Here is a 17,230-nt window from a genome sequence, read left to right as displayed (position 1 = left end):
CCAGTAGTTGTAAAATAATTTTTCAAAACTATATATTATTTGATATATTTTTTCTTAAATTTTATTTATTAAATATGTCACGACATCAAATGATATATTTTTCTCTTTTTTAAAAAAAATATATATTTTTCTTAATGTCTAATTTATACAAAATTATAGTATTTGTTACAACTATTATTTGCAACGTCTATAAATTCAATTAGACTTATAACATATAAAATCTTTCAACAAAGATTCTTCGCACTCATTTTATAATACATGTTGTAAATATCATATTACATTGAATTTAATATTTACTAAATATCATGAAAATTATTAACTAACTGCATATTTATCTCTTCTCATCTCAACTCATTTATTTAACAACGTTTATCGATAATAGAAAGTATTCTCACGTGCAACGCACGTCATTTTTACTAGTAACTAAAATATCGTAAATCAATCGCATTTAGACTCTAAGAAATATTTTTGAACTTTTATATCATAAAATTCAAATATTTCCAAACACTACCTTAATTATTCCTAGAAGCCAATGCAAACATGTTTCTTTAATTCAATCATCACTCCATCGTTAAATCCTCTATTTATGTCTCAAAGTATGATAAGAATAATTTTAAAAGAAATAAAACCAAAATTTAGTTATATATGCTAATCGCTAATTATGTTTCATCAACTTCTTCTCTTGTTTATGCTAATTTCTTTCTTTTGATAGTTGGCAAGTTTTTCTACCCATTACTTTAATAAAACTGTTTTAGTTATGAAAGTTGCTTGGAGTCTAAATATTAAATATTTTTCCTCAAAAAAAAAAATAAATATTAAATATTTAAGAATTTTTATGTTTATTGTTTATTATACGTTATGAATCAAAACTACAATTGCAAAAATGTATCAATTGATAATAAACTTTTACAACATACACAAAATAACTAACTTCAAACTGATCATTCCATTTCAATCATACCAATTTTTTAACCACCAGAACAATATATATGAAGTGAGAATACATAATTGAATTAGGGGCTCCAAAGTTTCACAGGCTTAACACTAAAAATTCGTAAATCAATGGCATCGGAAAGCATGCCCTTGATGTTATCTAAACTTGAAATTGACATGGACCACATACCGCATCTTAATCTGCTCCACATTGTAAACTATATATTCATTATATAACAAACTTACCTGGCAAAAGAAAAAAAAAACATATGTGACTCAGTATGGTTCTTGTAGCAACATAAACAACCATAAGCTTGAAAGTAAATAGAGGAAAGTTGAAGAAATAATTTCAATAAATGACATTTCGTAGGAAAGACCTTCGATCCTGGTTGAGCTTTTGGTTTTCCTAAGGGCACCACAACACCATCTTCAAGCGTCCGAGCCTCTTTAATATCTGGAGCAGTACCACCAACCCCTTTTGTGCTGTAAAACAGTACAGTATTTCATTTATTCCAACATTTAGTGCTATCAGGACTAAGGCGTCAAAGTAGTGAGATAACAGACCTTAGCTTTCCAGGAGGTAATCTGTCAGCATTATAGTTCGCCGCCAGCAGCTCAGCCATGTCTCCCAAAGCAACCTAGGCGCAAAGCATTTGCAATACATAAGTGATGAACACACAGATTATTCATTGATTATGGGCTTGTTGAATTCAATAAATCCATGGCAAAAGGATAAAGTTTATCAGATAACCAACGTTTCATATATTCCAAGGAAAAACTCGTGTTAGTAATTGAAAAGGCATTTCCAATTACCTCACATAAAAGCAGCACACCAGAGGGGGAATTATGATATGCACAGCAATAATTTGCACTTTTGGAGAACATGTCGGCAAAGTAGACACCTTTCCCAAACATATAACCTGTTGAAGGTGCTTCTGGAGGAGCAATGCGTAGACCTAGCAATTTTTTTCAAATCAAAGAACCTAATCAAACATAGCAAGAGTAATTCACTTAAATTACATCTTTTTTTTTAAAGGAAAATACCTTGGGACAAAATCCCAGCCCAGTTTGTGAGTCGGGAACCATGCCATAGAAGCATTCTGTTCTTTGTCTCAGCAAACTGTACACCAGAATATAATGAAGTCCATCATACTTAAAGGCAGAGATGACTTAAAGAAAGAACAGCTTTTTTTCAACACTTCTTTCTTTTGTATAAAAGAGAACTTAAATTTAGATTCACCAAGCACCTTCTGGAACCTTTCAGCTTCACCCTCTCTCGATACCCTTAATATCTGAACAATATCAATAGCATAATTTGCGTGTGTCTTTGCATGAGTGTTCACAGTGTACTTTTTAATCTGTGGCATGAAGAGATTTAAATAATCAGCGGGATCTTAAAGAGCACATAAATAAAAATCAACAAAGCAACTGTCACCAATAAATAAACTAAGTTATCAGCATTGTAAATTTCCACAATAACAGAGGCACAAGTTCCATTATAGGTCAAATGAACAAAAAAAACCAAGAAAAAATAAATAAAGATATTACCATGGCATACTCTTCAGAGTTCACTTCAAGTGGAGTCAGTTCACAGTGAAGACGCCTGTATTGAGAATCCAAGGGATCCTGCAAGCCACAGGCAGAATAACAAGAGTTAAAAGTAAAACTGATACATCACGGAGGAAGACAATATCAAAAATAAAGAAGCAGCTTGACTCTGACAAGAATCTAAATGATGAGACTCTTAAGTGTTATCAAGAATACAAAGGAGATGCATCTGTGCATGGTTATAAATAACTGAACTACAAATTATTACTCCGGATCAAGATTCATATTGCAAGGAACAAGGACAAAAATATCAAGTTTTTCAATCAATATTAACAGAATTGATGGGCCATACCTCCATGTCAATGTCATCCTTCAACAACTTTGTTGCTACCTCAATTTCACCCAGTGCCTCTACCTGTAAGTTTTTGCAAAAACACTTAATACGTGGAATATTGACATAGTAGATATGAAACTAAAAGTTCAATCTTGATTTTTTTTGCTAAGATAGTTGTATAATCAACTACATAATTCATTAACGAACATCAGCCCAAGACTTCAGGTCACAAAGCATTAATATACAACACATGCTGCAATTAATTGTAAAGGGAATAAGGAATTACCATTTCCAGTTTGCTTTTTAGCTTTTGAGGAGTATCAATTATAAACAAACCTGCCATCACATTCAGCAGCAGAGCCACTTAAAAAGCGAACAAAACTTTCACAAGTTTTCCCGGTATGATAATAAACGAGTTTGCATTCATATAAAATACAGCCAGCTACATAGATTATAATTTATAAAGGAACCGATTACAAGGAATGCTTCCAAAGAATCGTGTAAGAGGGGACAGAACTCACTCATATTTTTGAAACCAAAGTCATGAGGAATAACAGAGTAAAATTCCCTGTCATTAAATAACAAAGCCCAATTAGGACAAAACAGTCACGAATTGAATCAAGTATTCTTAATATAGATGGGTTGCAAGATTGTAGTTTGTTTGCCAAATCTGTTGACATATAAGGAAAATGTATAAGATGAACATGTGATATGAACTGAATATATACCCGCTTAACTGCTCAAGTGTTTTCCTATCTGCTCGGCCAATTACATCAGCAATCCTTTTCAAGACATCATAACCCTGTAAATATTTAACTTAAACTGTAGAGGCTTTACTGAAAAAGTTGACGGAAATATTGAATGAGTCTTTCTTTTCACTAAACAACTTTAGTGACAAAACATGGGATGAAGAGGAACATAAGTTCAGTAATCAGAAAATTGAAAAAACATTCATCAGACCAAGCTTAACAAAGTTTCAAATTAAATCACAAACGGTGCAGAAGAAAAATCATATTTTCCCATACTAATATGAGTCAACAACTAGATTTTTCAAGGATAGAGATTTAAAAAATAAAAAACACAAGGGTGTGGAAGAGCTAAGAAGTAAAAACCTTTTGAAAAGTCACAAAATTATTCAAGGCATCAAATATGGTGTCATTTGGATTCCTTTCTAACTAGTTTCTACTCACTACGATAGAATCTCATATAGCCTTGAAACTACAAGAGCTCCTACGCAGATTCAGGACAAACCAGAGTAAGTTTCACACGTTGTATAGTCGTGCATCTCACCTTTAATATGGTCGATTTGCTCAATTTACCCAATGGCAGTTTTTCAGCATTGTATCCTAGCATTAGATGAAATAAAAAAATTAAAATGCAACGTAATCAAAAGCTTTTGTACTTTATGACAGTTGCAGGTCAAAGTTCACTACGAATGCTTCACAACTAGCTTTTATAAAGTTTATTATTTGCCTGATACAAAAAATTACAAATGAAACATAATCAAAAGCTTTTGTACTTCATGGCAGTTGCAGGTCAAAATTCACTATGAACGCTTCACAACTAGCTTTTATAAAGCTCGCTATTTGCCTGAAATATCCGGCTACGCGAAAGTTGACTATGAACGCTTCACAACTAGCTTTTATAAAGCTCGCTATTTGCCTGAAATATCCGGCTACGTGAAAGTTTTCCACCAATCAAATAAGAGAGAAGCCATAAAAATATGAGAGAGGAATAGCTCTGGGGTCAGGAAAGAAAAAAGAAAAAAAAAAGTTTGGAACGAAGATAGAAGTCGGCATGCTATCAATTTTTTGTAGCAAATGTAAAAGCCAAAACTTGATGTGCTGACCTATTTCCATCATCTGTTGTTTCATCATGTCAGTGTTGCAAATAAGAGAAATGAATTTTGCTACACGAGGCTCAAGCTTCGACTCTCGAGTTTCAACGTTTGACGTAGATTCCTGTTTTCCTTGAACCTATCAATGATTGCTAATGATTTCAGATCCCTAATCTTTGATAAACGACATGAATATTTTTGAATGAAACACCAAAATTAAGAAAGCAAACATGTTAAACAAAACAGGTGGACGATCCAGGTGTGAATGGTAGTAAAAAATTTCTCAAGGTTGATGGATACAATCACATGTTAATAATTAGAAACAACTCACCACAGGTTCATTATCAGTTTTACTATAATCCATTTCCAACCAAGTATAGCACTTCTGATGATGCACAAAGTCTTTGCGATTGGACCAATAATTCTTCGTCTTGTCCAAGAACTTTTTCTCAAACTCAGAAATGGCAGTGAGTTGGGAGTTGTAGGGTCCGCTTAATTTATCCTGTCCCTTCACTCCAACTCTTCCCCATCTACTGTAAACCATGAATTGGGAAGCAGCATCAGATTCTGCAATTAGAAGTTTCGACCGTGTAAGTGAAACTGTGAAATTTATTCTATGATATTCAGTGGCAGGAAGAGCATAATAAAGTAAAACAGTTGCAACTACTACTGCCTAATGTGCTTGAGTTCTGAGTTATAACAGACCTTAAATACTTTAAATAATGAAGAATAGGCATTAAACCATAACATGCCGATTACCAATTATCAATAATAAAATTCTAAGAATACAGGGGTACCGAGAACTTGAATGACATAAAATTTGTTATTGTTGTCGCCGACATTAGTTTGATTCAGCATGGCATCATAAACTTCCTCGCCCTGCATGAAAAAATAAAGTCACAACGGGCACCGAGAACTGAATCAGTTAATACTGGGCATTTCGATTTATTTGTAAAAGGCTACTTATTTTCTTACAACTTGCAAAACATGAAACTGGGCCTTAATATGGTCTGGCAGCCACTGATCCAAGACCGCAGAGCCTTTCTTCACAGCTGTAACCATTTTAGTTTCCTTGCTCTCCTCTGGTGCTGCCAAAATTCATGATCATAGCAATACATAATGAGCACACCCATCAATAATAGTTTGCGATGATAATTATGCAAAAAAAGATAGCTTAAAGAAATTGTATTTATTACCTAGGTCATTGTGGGTTGGAATTGGATGGTCCGCGCAAAGCCTCTGGAGAAGCTGTTTTTTTGTTCCGGTAGAAGAAAGCCCTCGAGACTCGGCCTCGTCGCGAAGCTGCTTGACAGTCATAGTTTGCAACTCATCAATATCGGAATCCGTCGGCCTCTTGCGCTTATTGCTTGAATCCCCCCCGTCTGTGTCTGTATTGTGGTCTTGTTGAATAGCCGCCTCCAGTCGCTTAACCTGGAAACAATTAAACAAAAAAAAAATTCAGGGAAAAAAGCACAAGGTCGCTAGCAATGTCGGTCAACCCACCAGAGTAGGCTTAGTTCCGGCGGTGCTGAGACCGCGTTTGGCTAGTAGGTCTCTCAGTTGGTCCACTTTGAGATCCATGAAAATTTTGATTGATTGATTGAATTTATATAGGACTTAGATTACAAGCTCAAGCTTGCGAGGGAAGCTCATTTTTTTCAAGATTGATGGATGTTTGATGTTTCGTTCGTGCGTCCCACATTTTTTTTTTTAAAAAAAAGGCAGTTGTTGACCCTTTTTCTTTAAATCAAGTAATCAACCACTCCTCCTTATTCATAAAAAATGATATTAATTTTTTAGATTCGTGATCATGAATGGAAAAATTCTCGGTTTAGTCATATATTTTTTTTTGGGTCTTTTTCGGTTTAGTCTTAAATCAATTTTGTGATCCGATTTTGTCCCAAATCTTAATTGTTTTATTTTGTTCATCATTGGTATTTCTGTCGATTTGACGTTCAAATATAAGCTTAATTCAAATTATGAATAATTAGTACATGAGTGATAGAGAATATGATAACATTAAAATATAATTAAAGGACAAAAAGATAACCATTTAATTTATATAAACAAATCCTTCATACATGCGAAGCAGTAGAACATATAATGGACAAAAATTCTTGGAACTAAAAGAAAAAATAAAATAAAATTTAAAAAAATCACAAAAGAAACCACAAATACTAAAACCAAAGGAAACCACATTGATTACCAAACCTGGAACTAAAATACACTGGTCCGATGAAATCGAATTATTGTTTCACAAAATTGATTGGGGACTAAACTGGGATTTAAAAAATATAAAACTAAACCGATAATTTTTTCATAAATACGAGCAGACGAACTAACACGAATATCTCTGGCACTCAGTCCATTTCCATCATACGTCGCCTATCCTAGATCTTTTTATTTCCAATAAGATTCCCGGCTTGATCTGGTTTAGTATCAAGGAGATCATGTTTCTGTTCTTATATGTATGGGTCAGTGCAGCATTTCCATGATATTTTTATGATCAATTAACGAGTTTTGTCGATGCTACCCCATTGGAGTAGTGTCCCATGGGTTATTCAATGGTCCATCTTGTTTTCATGTGATATATTCATATGAACATCTCGCGTGCATAAAAAGATGGATCGTTGGATCTAGCATATGAGTAATGTCCATATGCTAGCATCGACCGAACCCAATTAATGGGACTTGGCCGAAAGGTGTTCTTGCCACTATCACGTCGTCGTTTCTAGTGTTTTAGTCACCTTTCAATGGCTCCCTTGATTATGTGCGAGGAATTGCCTTATTGAGTAATGAGAAAAAGTTTATATCTAAATCTAAGTGAGCGTTTTTAGGAATATGCTCCTACTGAGATATGGATTGAGACCAATGAAACTATCAGGATGAGAAAACTTCTTACTTGCGCATATCCGTCCGTTCTGAGCGAAAAAACGGACACATATTGATCATTGTACCCTGCCAAGCGCATAAATAAATAATATCTAAAATGCCCCCTTATAAAAACGAGGAACTCTAAACTGAAATCAAACATTCTAATTAGTTGATAATATTAGCATTAGTTGGGAAGTTTGTGCAAGATTCTTGTGAAAAATTTCATTAACGATTAGTTCATTCTCGTCGAGTAGACTTTATTGTTGTCAGAATTCTTAATTCATGAATTGTATGTTTATGTGACCACAAACAAAAACTAAAGCAAGTGTTGAATTCAAGCGGAGACAATGTCCAGACTAAATCATACACAAACTACCATTACATAGATAAAGCATTCATAATTTTTTTTTAAAAATGTTTTTCACGAGAACAAACCGAGTCAAATGTAAAAGAAAGACTTGATTGAGATTTTCATGAGTTGGATCGAAAAGTAAAACAATTAGAAAGAAAACCCATTAGTTAATTTTCCGTTTATATTTGAGTGAGTTGAGGCTCTTGATTTGGTTTACCTATAATATGCTATTATGTTCTCTCTTTCTTTTCTTTGGTTAAAACAAGAGATGGGCTTATTAGAAACATAATCAAAAAAAGGCACCTAACCCTCTGCAGAGACAAAGAGAGACTGAGAGAGCCACCAAAAACCAAACCTCACCAAACCTCAGAGTATAGCTAGCAGAGATTGAAATTTTGAGCACCTTATCTTCTCATCCCTGAAAATGAATCCAAATTCCTCTGAAGAAGAAGCACTCCCCATACCCATAGCCATAGCCTCCATCTCACTCTCTCTTTCCAATCTTCTTCCTTCCCATTTCCTCTCCCCGCCCAGACAAATTTTCACTCCAACCAACTCTCTCAGAATCCCTTCTCAGATTTCTTCTCTTTCCATCTCCTCTGCCCTCTCCCCCTCGCCTACCAAACCCTTCTTCAAATCCACCCTTTCCGCCAACCCCCTTCAGAACCCACTCACTTTAAACCCCCTACGCCCTTCAAATCCCTCTTCCGCCGCCGCACTCCGTCGCGCTTCCGTTGTCTGGTTCCGAAATGACCTCCGTGTCCACGACAACGAATGCCTCGCCGCCGCCAACAACGAATCCATGTCCGTTCTACCTGTTTACTGCTTCGACCCCCGGGACTATGGGAAATCCACTTCCGGGTTCGACAAAACGGGCCCTTATCGAGCTACCTTTCTGATAGAGTCGGTTTCCGATTTGAGGAAGAATCTCCAGTCTCGAGGGTCGGATCTCGTGGTCCGGATTGGGAGGCCAGAGACCGTCCTTCTGGAGCTGGTTAAAGCGGTTGGAGCTGAGGCAGTCTACGTCCATAAAGAGGTTTCCAACGATGAAGTAAAAGCTGAGGAGAAGATAGAGGAGGTGATGAAGGACGAGGGAGTGGAAGTAAAGTCCTTCTGGGGAAGCACATTGTACCATTTGGATGATCTCCCGTTCAGATTGGAGGAAATGCCGTCCAACTATGGAGGATTTAAAGATAAAGTTAAAGGTTTGGAGGTGAGGAAGACCATTGAAGCTTTGGATCGGTTGGTAGGGTTACCCACGAGAGGGGATGTGGAAACAGGTGAAATTCCATCTTTGGTCGATTTGGGACTTAACCCAAATGCAACCATGGGTCAGGTGATTGCCTTTTTCAGCTGTTTTTTTAAGTTGTTTAACCTTGCTGCAAAAAGTTTGGATCTTGGACTGATTTGTTTCAAAGTATGAATCTTGAGGACTAGTACAGCTGTTGTTCACTGATAACAATTCCCTTGTCTCTGTTAAATTTGCGTGCACGTTTTTATACTTCTGATTTCTAGAATCCGGGTGGTGTGGTCTAGATTTGTACCGGCGAGCATAGGTGCACCCACTAAGTGAGTTATGTAATACAAACTCCCAGCTTCGTATTTATGTCGTTTATCAAAGATTAGGGATCTGAAATCCTTATCAATCATTGATAGGTTCAAGGATCTGTTTACAATATTATTCAAGAGGGTTCCTTTGCATCTTATTGTCTCTCTGAATACTGATTTCGTAGGCTTGAGGATCTGTCTGCAATAGTAGTATACGTTCTTATGAAGCATCAAGATAACATAACTTTATAATTAAATTAAGTAGAATAAAACGATTCTTTGATATCTTGATAATTGTTTAGCTAAACGCTGTCTTTCATGTAGTAAGAGTTACTAGAGTTCCTATACGTCCAATTGTATGAATCTTTACTAAATATCCCCACAAACTATGTGTGTTGCTAGCCACTGTATCAACTTTGCTGCATCCTGATGCCAAGCTAATCTAGTGTGTGTTTATTCCAAATGTAGTGTGCTGTTGAAAATATGTTAACCATGAGAGAGAGGGAAGTGTGAGAATATCATTACTGTGGTCTTGATTGAATTGATATTGTGTTTATTTTGAAGAATGGAAAAACGACTGCTAATGCTTCTCTTGTGGGAGGGGAGACTGAAGCATTGCAAAGACTCAGAAATTTTGCAGCTGAATGCAAGGAAAAACCACACAATGGAGTAAAGGATGGGACCAACAACAGCATATATGGTGCAAATTTCTCATGCAAAATATCCCCATGGCTTGCCATGGGTTGCCTTTCTCCTCGCTCCATGTTCGATGAGCTGAAGAAGTCTGCTTCAAGGTTCCTTTAAAGATGCTATTTTGGTTGCCATTGTTAGTACAAGATCCGTATTTCATTTTCATTTTGCAATGTTCTCTAACATTTTTGGAACCTTGTATTTGCAGCATGATATCTGCTGTCTCTAACAAGAAAGATGGTGCCGGTGGCTCTTCTGATACTGGAATGAACTGGTTAATGTACGAGTTGTTGTGGAGGGATTTTTTCAGGTAACTTCACCCGTAGCTAAGCTGTTCAAACTTGGTTTTAGAAAATTTCTTGAGAGAGATAATGACACCGTTGTTTGTTTTCTCAGATTCATTACACGTAAATATAGCTGTGTGAAGAAACACAGTGATGCGCCAGTGACAGCATGTACAGGGGCTGCTGCCTAAGGAAGAACGTACAGTTGCCTCTCAACTTCTATGCTATGTTAGATGTAGAAGTAATTAAACAATATATCCAATTTATGCTCGCTCTTGATGTTCCAAGATAATCTGATTTGATCTATGGTGTCAATTAATATACAATAGACGCATCCTTTATATACAAATAAATTTTCAAATTCATCGATAACTTATATTGGAATTCGATTTCCAAATGATTTGAATGGAAATATATGGAATGTGGTGATCAATTATTTATTTATTTATTTTAAATTATGTGATGGTAAAAATAGCGTTATAAGTTTGATGGAGAATAAGATAAAAAGGAAAATATATGGAATATAAATGAGAGAATTATAATTATCTTTCATTTCAAATACACAGGATTCATAATTAAAAGATAATCTACTTAATAAAGATAATAGTCGTCTAATCATAGTAGATACTATTTTGAGTTATTTTATTTGAAAATAATCAAGATTATATATTTTTATAGAGTAAAAAATAATTTAATAGTCAAATTATTATGAGAATTATGATTTTTTTTGAACTGGTCAATTTTTCTCGTATTCATAATAAAAAATAATATTTTTAATAAAAAAATTCGAATAAATTTTTTTGTCTCATAAAATTGACAATTAGATATCGGTTCACAAGATTTTTTTTTTTGTTTTTTTGTTTTTATAAATGGATGAATAAATATAGAATTTAGATAAAGAGCCCATTTTTTAGCCTTTACCTTAAATTATTTCTAATGCTTTGATCCAATTTAAATTATTAAAAACATATATATAATCTCATGAAAATATGTACTAGCAAATAGAAATTATCCTATTTAAATATCTTACTATATAGTGTTAAAGTTAGAGACAATTTAATTAAATAACTATCAATTAATTTGTGAATATTGAGATAAAAAAATGATTATATTTTAAGTCAATTCACAAAAAAATACACATTATTAGTTAAATTATTCATTTTATATGACATTATCTTTTTTAGTCATTAAATATTTTTTTATTTACCAAAATGACATAAACTTTGTGACTTTTATTATTATTATTTTAATTTTTTTTTTACGAAATTACCATCAACCTGTAAAATTGATGTGTTTATTTATTGACTATTTATTTATAAAAACACTATATTTTTTAAAATTTTTTTATAGTTTATTTATAATTTATTTTTTCCTTAAAATTACGAACTTTACAAGTACGCAACGGTGTGCATGAGAGTACTAGTTTTTAAATATATCAAAGGGTAGAGTTTTGAAATAAATTAGAATAACTTACTTATCTTTGAAGATTCGGTTCGAGCATACCTCTTATGTGTGCGATATAAAATATGAAAAAAATGTCAAGATTTACTTTTTTTTTAAAAAAAATAATTTATTTCTAGATGGCTTTTTTTTTTTTTTTTTGTAAAAAAAACAATTAACTTTTAAAAAGAGTTATTTTTAGAAGCAATTTTTTTCCTACTTAGTTTTTAATGGAATAACTATAAGTAAACTACAAATAAGGGTTATAATTGCAATTCAGAGCAACAATACCAAGATCTTAGTCAGATTATTTATTCTTCGATTGTGTTTACTTAGTGAGATTAATATATGTAGATAAATAATATCAATATTATTAAATTAATTTTATAGGATGTGAGATAATGATGGATAACAATAACATGTTTACTTTGATCGATCAATTTGTGATTGAAATTAGATTTACGATTTTACCTTTTGCTTATAATATATAGTTTTGTTTTTAGTTTGTATTAGAAAAATTGAGTTTGTGAGTTTTATTGAAGAATTTAAATTATTATTAATCAACATATAAAATATTTTAACGGACCAAACATTATTGAGTATAAATATTATTTATATTTTAAAACAAAAATTAATAAATTGAGTAATTTTTTTTTCCATGAACAAAATATAAAATCCAATGAAATGTATTGATTATATCTTAAATTGTTAGAATTTCTATTCATGTTTTATAATATTTATATTGATGTCATATATTAAAATCAAATGAAACGCACTAAATACATTTTAAAGTATTTGAAATGTTTGGTAAAAAAAAAAAGTATTTGAAAATTCTATTCATGTTTTATAATTTTTAAAATGGGGTTTTCATATATTATTTTCTGGGAAGTAAATCATATTAATGTAATTTTTCTTAATTAAAAAGATAATTAGTTAAAAATGATTATTTATCACACCTTTTATTTATGATAAATCATCAAGGTTTAAAATTTAAATTAGAAAAATATGGATAAAATTTATGTATCAATATGAATTCTAAAAAAACAAGTAAACATGAGACTGATAATATTATTAATATAATTCTATGTTTATTATAATAAGTAAACACAACTTTATAGTATGTTCATTCTATTCTTGGTGAGATATACTGAGATTATTAACCCTTATTATCATTTTATATTATTATTATTATTATTATTATTATTATTATTATTATTATTATTATTATTATTATTATTATTAAGGTAATTATTGTTGGGCCTGGACCTTTTTATTGTATGTTGGGCTTTAAACAAAATCCAATTTTAGTATAGGCCTAAACAACAAGAAAACCTACCGCGTTCTTGTGGATCGTTCTGTTCACTTCCCTCTTTTAAATTTCGAACCACCGGACGAGAAATCGATACTAAATCTTTGTTGTTTTAATTTTCGGTTTTTCTGCTAATATTTGAAGCTTGAGCCAAAAGGAAATTTGTTCGCTTCTATTCCTTCAAATGTGCATTTTTGGTCATTTTATAGGTCCAGTAAAATTAATACTTGAGAATTTGGTTGTTCAAAATGTAAGCCACCATGTTCTTGTGACGCTGATCATTGAGCTCCGGAAGTCTAAAAGCCTTTTGTGAAACATAGTGTGGGTGGGGTTACATTTAAATAGCATTGAGCACAATGATAATAAGTTGCATGTAGATCTAGTTTACTTTCTGGTTATAATTATATTAATTAATTAATTAATATTAGATATAAAGTTCATTTGAGTCAGCTAGCTAGCTGTGGGCTCATGGGTGTTACACATTTTCTCATTTTGCGGATTGCAAGGCCACCACAACTCTTACTTCAAGATACATGAGGTAGTGTTTGAGAGAGCTTTTGAGATTAGTAAAATTTCATAAAATTTCATATTTTTGTTAAGGAAAAGTTGAGAAGTGATTCCTAGAAGCTCTCCCAAACACTACCGAATACTCGCTAGCTTCTGATACTTTTCAATCTAAATTGCGTCCAAGATGCCCTAAAGATCAACCCACCCTTGATATTATCATAATTTTTCCCTTCGGTAGTTCATTTAGTGTTTGATGTGGTATACTGAGAGCTCTTTGATTGAATTCTCTAGATATTACTCTCTGATTTTGGGACAGGACAGGGGAGCAACATCTAATCTAAAGCTTACCACTATATATAATTTCCTGCCATCGATAAGTTTTGCAAGATGTCACCCAAATTTAATAGCTGCTTCAGTGTTGACTTGCATCTCACCATTTTATGTGATTTAGGTCAAGCTTTCATCGTGCCAAAGTATTGTGTTACTTAATTATAATAAAGACACAAACCATATTGATTTCCGGCAATACTCCATCCGGTCGCCGCAGCCTCTAGATTTTTTTCGAATAATTAGGAAGTTTGTGCAGAACCATCAGGTGTCGGATTTGACAAGTTTTCAGGATGCGAGTCCTTTTGCGATGAAGTACGACCTCCCTGTTTCCTTGTGTAATGGACCTAGGTCACATGTATGCATATGATAAATGTAAAGGAGTCAGGATACACTTTTTGCATTTTCGTTTATGTAAAATGAGTTGTACTTTGTCCCTGTGGAGTTCGTTCTTAATCTCAATATACTTTTGAAATTTATCTTTGAGTTCGGAAAATTTGCTGCCTAGTTTAAGGTGATATTTTTAAATTTAAAAAGCTAGTTTCCATAATACATTGCATTCGAATTGAATAACTAGAAAGTTGGATCAATTTGTTGATGCCTAACTTCACTAAATATTGGTTTTCAAACTAAAGCAAGTGTTTCCTGAATGTTTTTCTTTTCTTTTTGCTCATCTTCTTTGCTTTCTACAAGGACTAATTATGGATCAGAAAGCCAAGTGGATGACAAAGCAGCCACTGTCAGTCTACCCACAGACATTGGTAGGGTTAACAGGGCTTCTAATAAAAGTGCTGTTAAACTTCAAGAAGTCGGACCAAGGATGACACTTCAACTCACGAAAGTTGAGGAAGGATTATTTTCTGTATTTGACCATTTTCTCTGAACTATAGTTCTGAAATTGTACTCATGTTTTGTCAAAAACAAGCAAACAAGATCCAAGTGTCTGTATGAAATTAAACTTGATAGGAGGAATCCAAACTACAGTTACTAAATAACTGAGTGCTTGATATCATCTCAAGTATTTGTTTGATGACTCTTAGTCCAAAGACTAAAATTTGTTCCATCAACTTAAGCTATAATTGATTTACCCTGAGATTTAAGAAATGATTTGACTGTTCAATCATATATGAAACAAAAGAGATACAAACGTGAGAAGCAGATGAAGCACCAAAAAGAGATTTGAATGCGAGAAGCAGATAAAGCACCATTCATGTAAAAACAAAAAAAAAACCTCGTTTCCTCTGTTTACGGTATGCATCACCCGTGAAATGCAAGTATACATGGCAAAGGTGAACCGGAGATGTACACATTCCTCAGCAACACATGGTGAGGGTATTTTCACATCCCAAACCCTGAACAATAATTAAATATATATATATATATATTCACTAGCAAAGCATTTCACAATGATATCCGATGCTGTCCATTTCAACCAAAGGTGAGCAACCCACCAGAAATGAGATGCACCAACGCATGCTCTGCACATTAGCTATCTTAGGGCATCAACCATTCTCAAATCATTTTTTTTCCGTCTGCCTCGGTGATGCAATTTCTGCATGGAGTTCTCACCCACCCTGGAAGAATTATCTGGAGTAACGAGGAAAAGTGGCATAACTATTGGTTCAATGAAACCTAATATACACAGTTTGAAATAATGTATTACTTCCTCCCCGATCAATATGGAATCAATCAATGTCCAAAGATCTTAAACTCCAGCAATATACAGATTGAAACAAACAAATTAAATAAGATTAAATTGAATAGACAGGACAGGACAGGAAAGCATGTGATGTGATGTGAGTATAAAAATCATAAAGGTACCTCCAAATAATTCTTTTCCCCAAAACAACAATCGCGGATCATCCTCTTCCTCTTCAACCTCATCACCATATCCAAGCTCTACATCACCCCGATAGCCCGGTTCACTCCCATATCCTGATTCATTCCCCAGACCATCAAAATTCCCAAATTGCCCATCAACCACATTACCTTCTCTCTCTCTCCTAGAATTCCTCGCTACCTCGCTCACATCGGATGCCCAATTCACTTCCCCACCTCCATTAACAAACAGCTCTCCGCTGGAATCTGTCCCCGCAGCCATGGGGAAGTCGGAGCAAGTTCCGTTGGCCCCAACAGAGCAGCAGCGCCTATCGGAGCTGCGACCCGAGACGGACCTGGATCCTCCGCGACGGCGACGCTTGCGGGGAAACCAGCGCTTGACAAGAGGCTTATCGTCATCAAAAAGAGAGAGCTTGGACATATCGATGGAAAAGGAGGTGGCTCGATCGGAGTGGCACGGACGCTTGCTATTGGGTGAATCGCAATCCAACTGAAAGGGTCTCCAACTCTGCAGCTGCAAGGTACACGACTCCATGGCGCCACCGCGTGATCCCCAACCAAAGAAACAAACAAAGGGATGAATCAGAAATGTTTCTATTAGTATAGATTTTTTTGTTAGAATTTACTTTTAAATTTCGACCAATTAAAAAAATTATTAAGGAAATAAAAATAAAATAAATTTAACGGTTAATTAAATTATTTATAGAAATATTGGTTAACCTAAATTAACCCATTTTTGATTATTTTTATTTTATATTATATTTTTAATATAAATTTTATTTTTCATTACAAAGTTAGTTAGCGTAATTATTGATTTATTTTACTTTGTTTTGATTTATGAAGATTTCTCAATTCTATTAAGTTATTTGGATATAATCAGGTTGATCGGGTGGACTTAAAGTGTTATTAAAAAATTTCTCGATCAAAACTCGATCCAAACAAAAATCAAACTTGTACAATTTATATAAAATTTAAAGGATTAGCTACGTTTTTATATTGCACAAAAAAAAAATTATTATATATTTAAAATAAATTTTCATCATTAATATTTATTTCATAAAAATTTGATTTGTTAACAATTGTTTATTTATTTTTACTAAACATACCCTAAATTTATACTATCAAATTTTTAAATTTAAATTATATATAAACGAGATTTTTCATTCCATGTTTGTTAATATGATATCTTTTGAATTTTACTTAACTATATTTTAAATGGTCCGAGTTCACCATTCTTGAAATGGTATTTTTTCGGGTCGAGTTCGGGTTGAGAAATTTTTTAATATCATTTTGCGTCAATCCGACCCGAATCTATCCGAATTAACTCCTTTAGGTCGGTTAATAGAACTGAGAGACCTCCATAATCCAAATAAATTAAAATAAGTCAACCACTGCGCTAACCAACTTT

General features: G+C 33.5%; 3 protein-coding genes across 5 annotated transcripts; 1 reads left to right on the top strand and 2 right to left on the bottom strand.

The window, feature by feature from the left end:
* Positions 1–927: 927 nt before the first annotated feature.
* LOC140882583 (poly [ADP-ribose] polymerase 2) lies at positions 928–6,374 on the bottom strand. Of its 2 annotated transcripts, none has more exons than XM_073288678.1 (18): positions 6,156–6,374; positions 5,849–6,083; positions 5,628–5,740; positions 5,450–5,531; positions 4,987–5,219; positions 4,665–4,791; positions 4,106–4,161; positions 3,544–3,617; positions 3,337–3,383; positions 3,102–3,151; positions 2,834–2,896; positions 2,482–2,559; positions 2,181–2,291; positions 1,978–2,053; positions 1,747–1,889; positions 1,498–1,571; positions 1,311–1,416; positions 928–1,179 (listed from the first exon to the last, which is right to left on the bottom strand). In XM_073288678.1, exons 1-18 carry the CDS (start codon positions 6,231–6,233, stop codon positions 1,090–1,092), a joined length of 1,836 nt encoding a protein of 611 aa, XP_073144779.1. In that variant the 5' UTR covers positions 6,234–6,374; the 3' UTR covers positions 928–1,089. The 2 variants fall into 2 exon arrangements, with proteins under 2 accessions (XP_073144779.1, XP_073144770.1); XM_073288669.1 differs by having other exon boundaries at positions 4,984–5,219; positions 6,156–6,373.
* A 1,791-nt stretch (positions 6,375–8,165) lies between these two features.
* LOC140890078 (blue-light photoreceptor PHR2) lies at positions 8,166–10,765 on the top strand. Its single transcript, XM_073297838.1, has 4 exons — positions 8,166–9,214; positions 9,991–10,220; positions 10,325–10,426; positions 10,513–10,765. Exons 1-4 carry the CDS (start codon positions 8,303–8,305, stop codon positions 10,589–10,591), a joined length of 1,323 nt encoding a protein of 440 aa, XP_073153939.1. The 5' UTR covers positions 8,166–8,302; the 3' UTR covers positions 10,592–10,765.
* A 4,316-nt stretch (positions 10,766–15,081) lies between these two features.
* On the bottom strand, positions 15,082–16,402 carry LOC140875783 (uncharacterized). 2 transcript variants are annotated; one of them, XM_073279568.1, is made up of 2 exons: positions 15,805–16,402; positions 15,082–15,615 (listed from the first exon to the last, which is right to left on the bottom strand). In XM_073279568.1, the coding sequence occupies exons 1-2, from the start codon at positions 16,355–16,357 to the stop codon at positions 15,473–15,475; spliced, it is 696 nt and encodes a 231-aa protein (XP_073135669.1). In that variant the 5' UTR covers positions 16,358–16,402; the 3' UTR covers positions 15,082–15,472. The 2 variants fall into 2 exon arrangements, with proteins under 2 accessions (XP_073135669.1, XP_073135670.1); XM_073279569.1 differs by having other exon boundaries at positions 15,086–15,570.
* Positions 16,403–17,230: the final 828 nt, after the last annotated feature.

The sequence above is a fragment of the Henckelia pumila genome, chromosome 1, assembly GCF_033568475.1.
Source record: "Henckelia pumila isolate YLH828 chromosome 1, ASM3356847v2, whole genome shotgun sequence".
Lineage (NCBI taxonomy): Eukaryota > Viridiplantae > Streptophyta > Magnoliopsida > Lamiales > Gesneriaceae > Henckelia > Henckelia pumila.
This window is presented reverse-complemented; position numbering and strand designations above follow the sequence as displayed.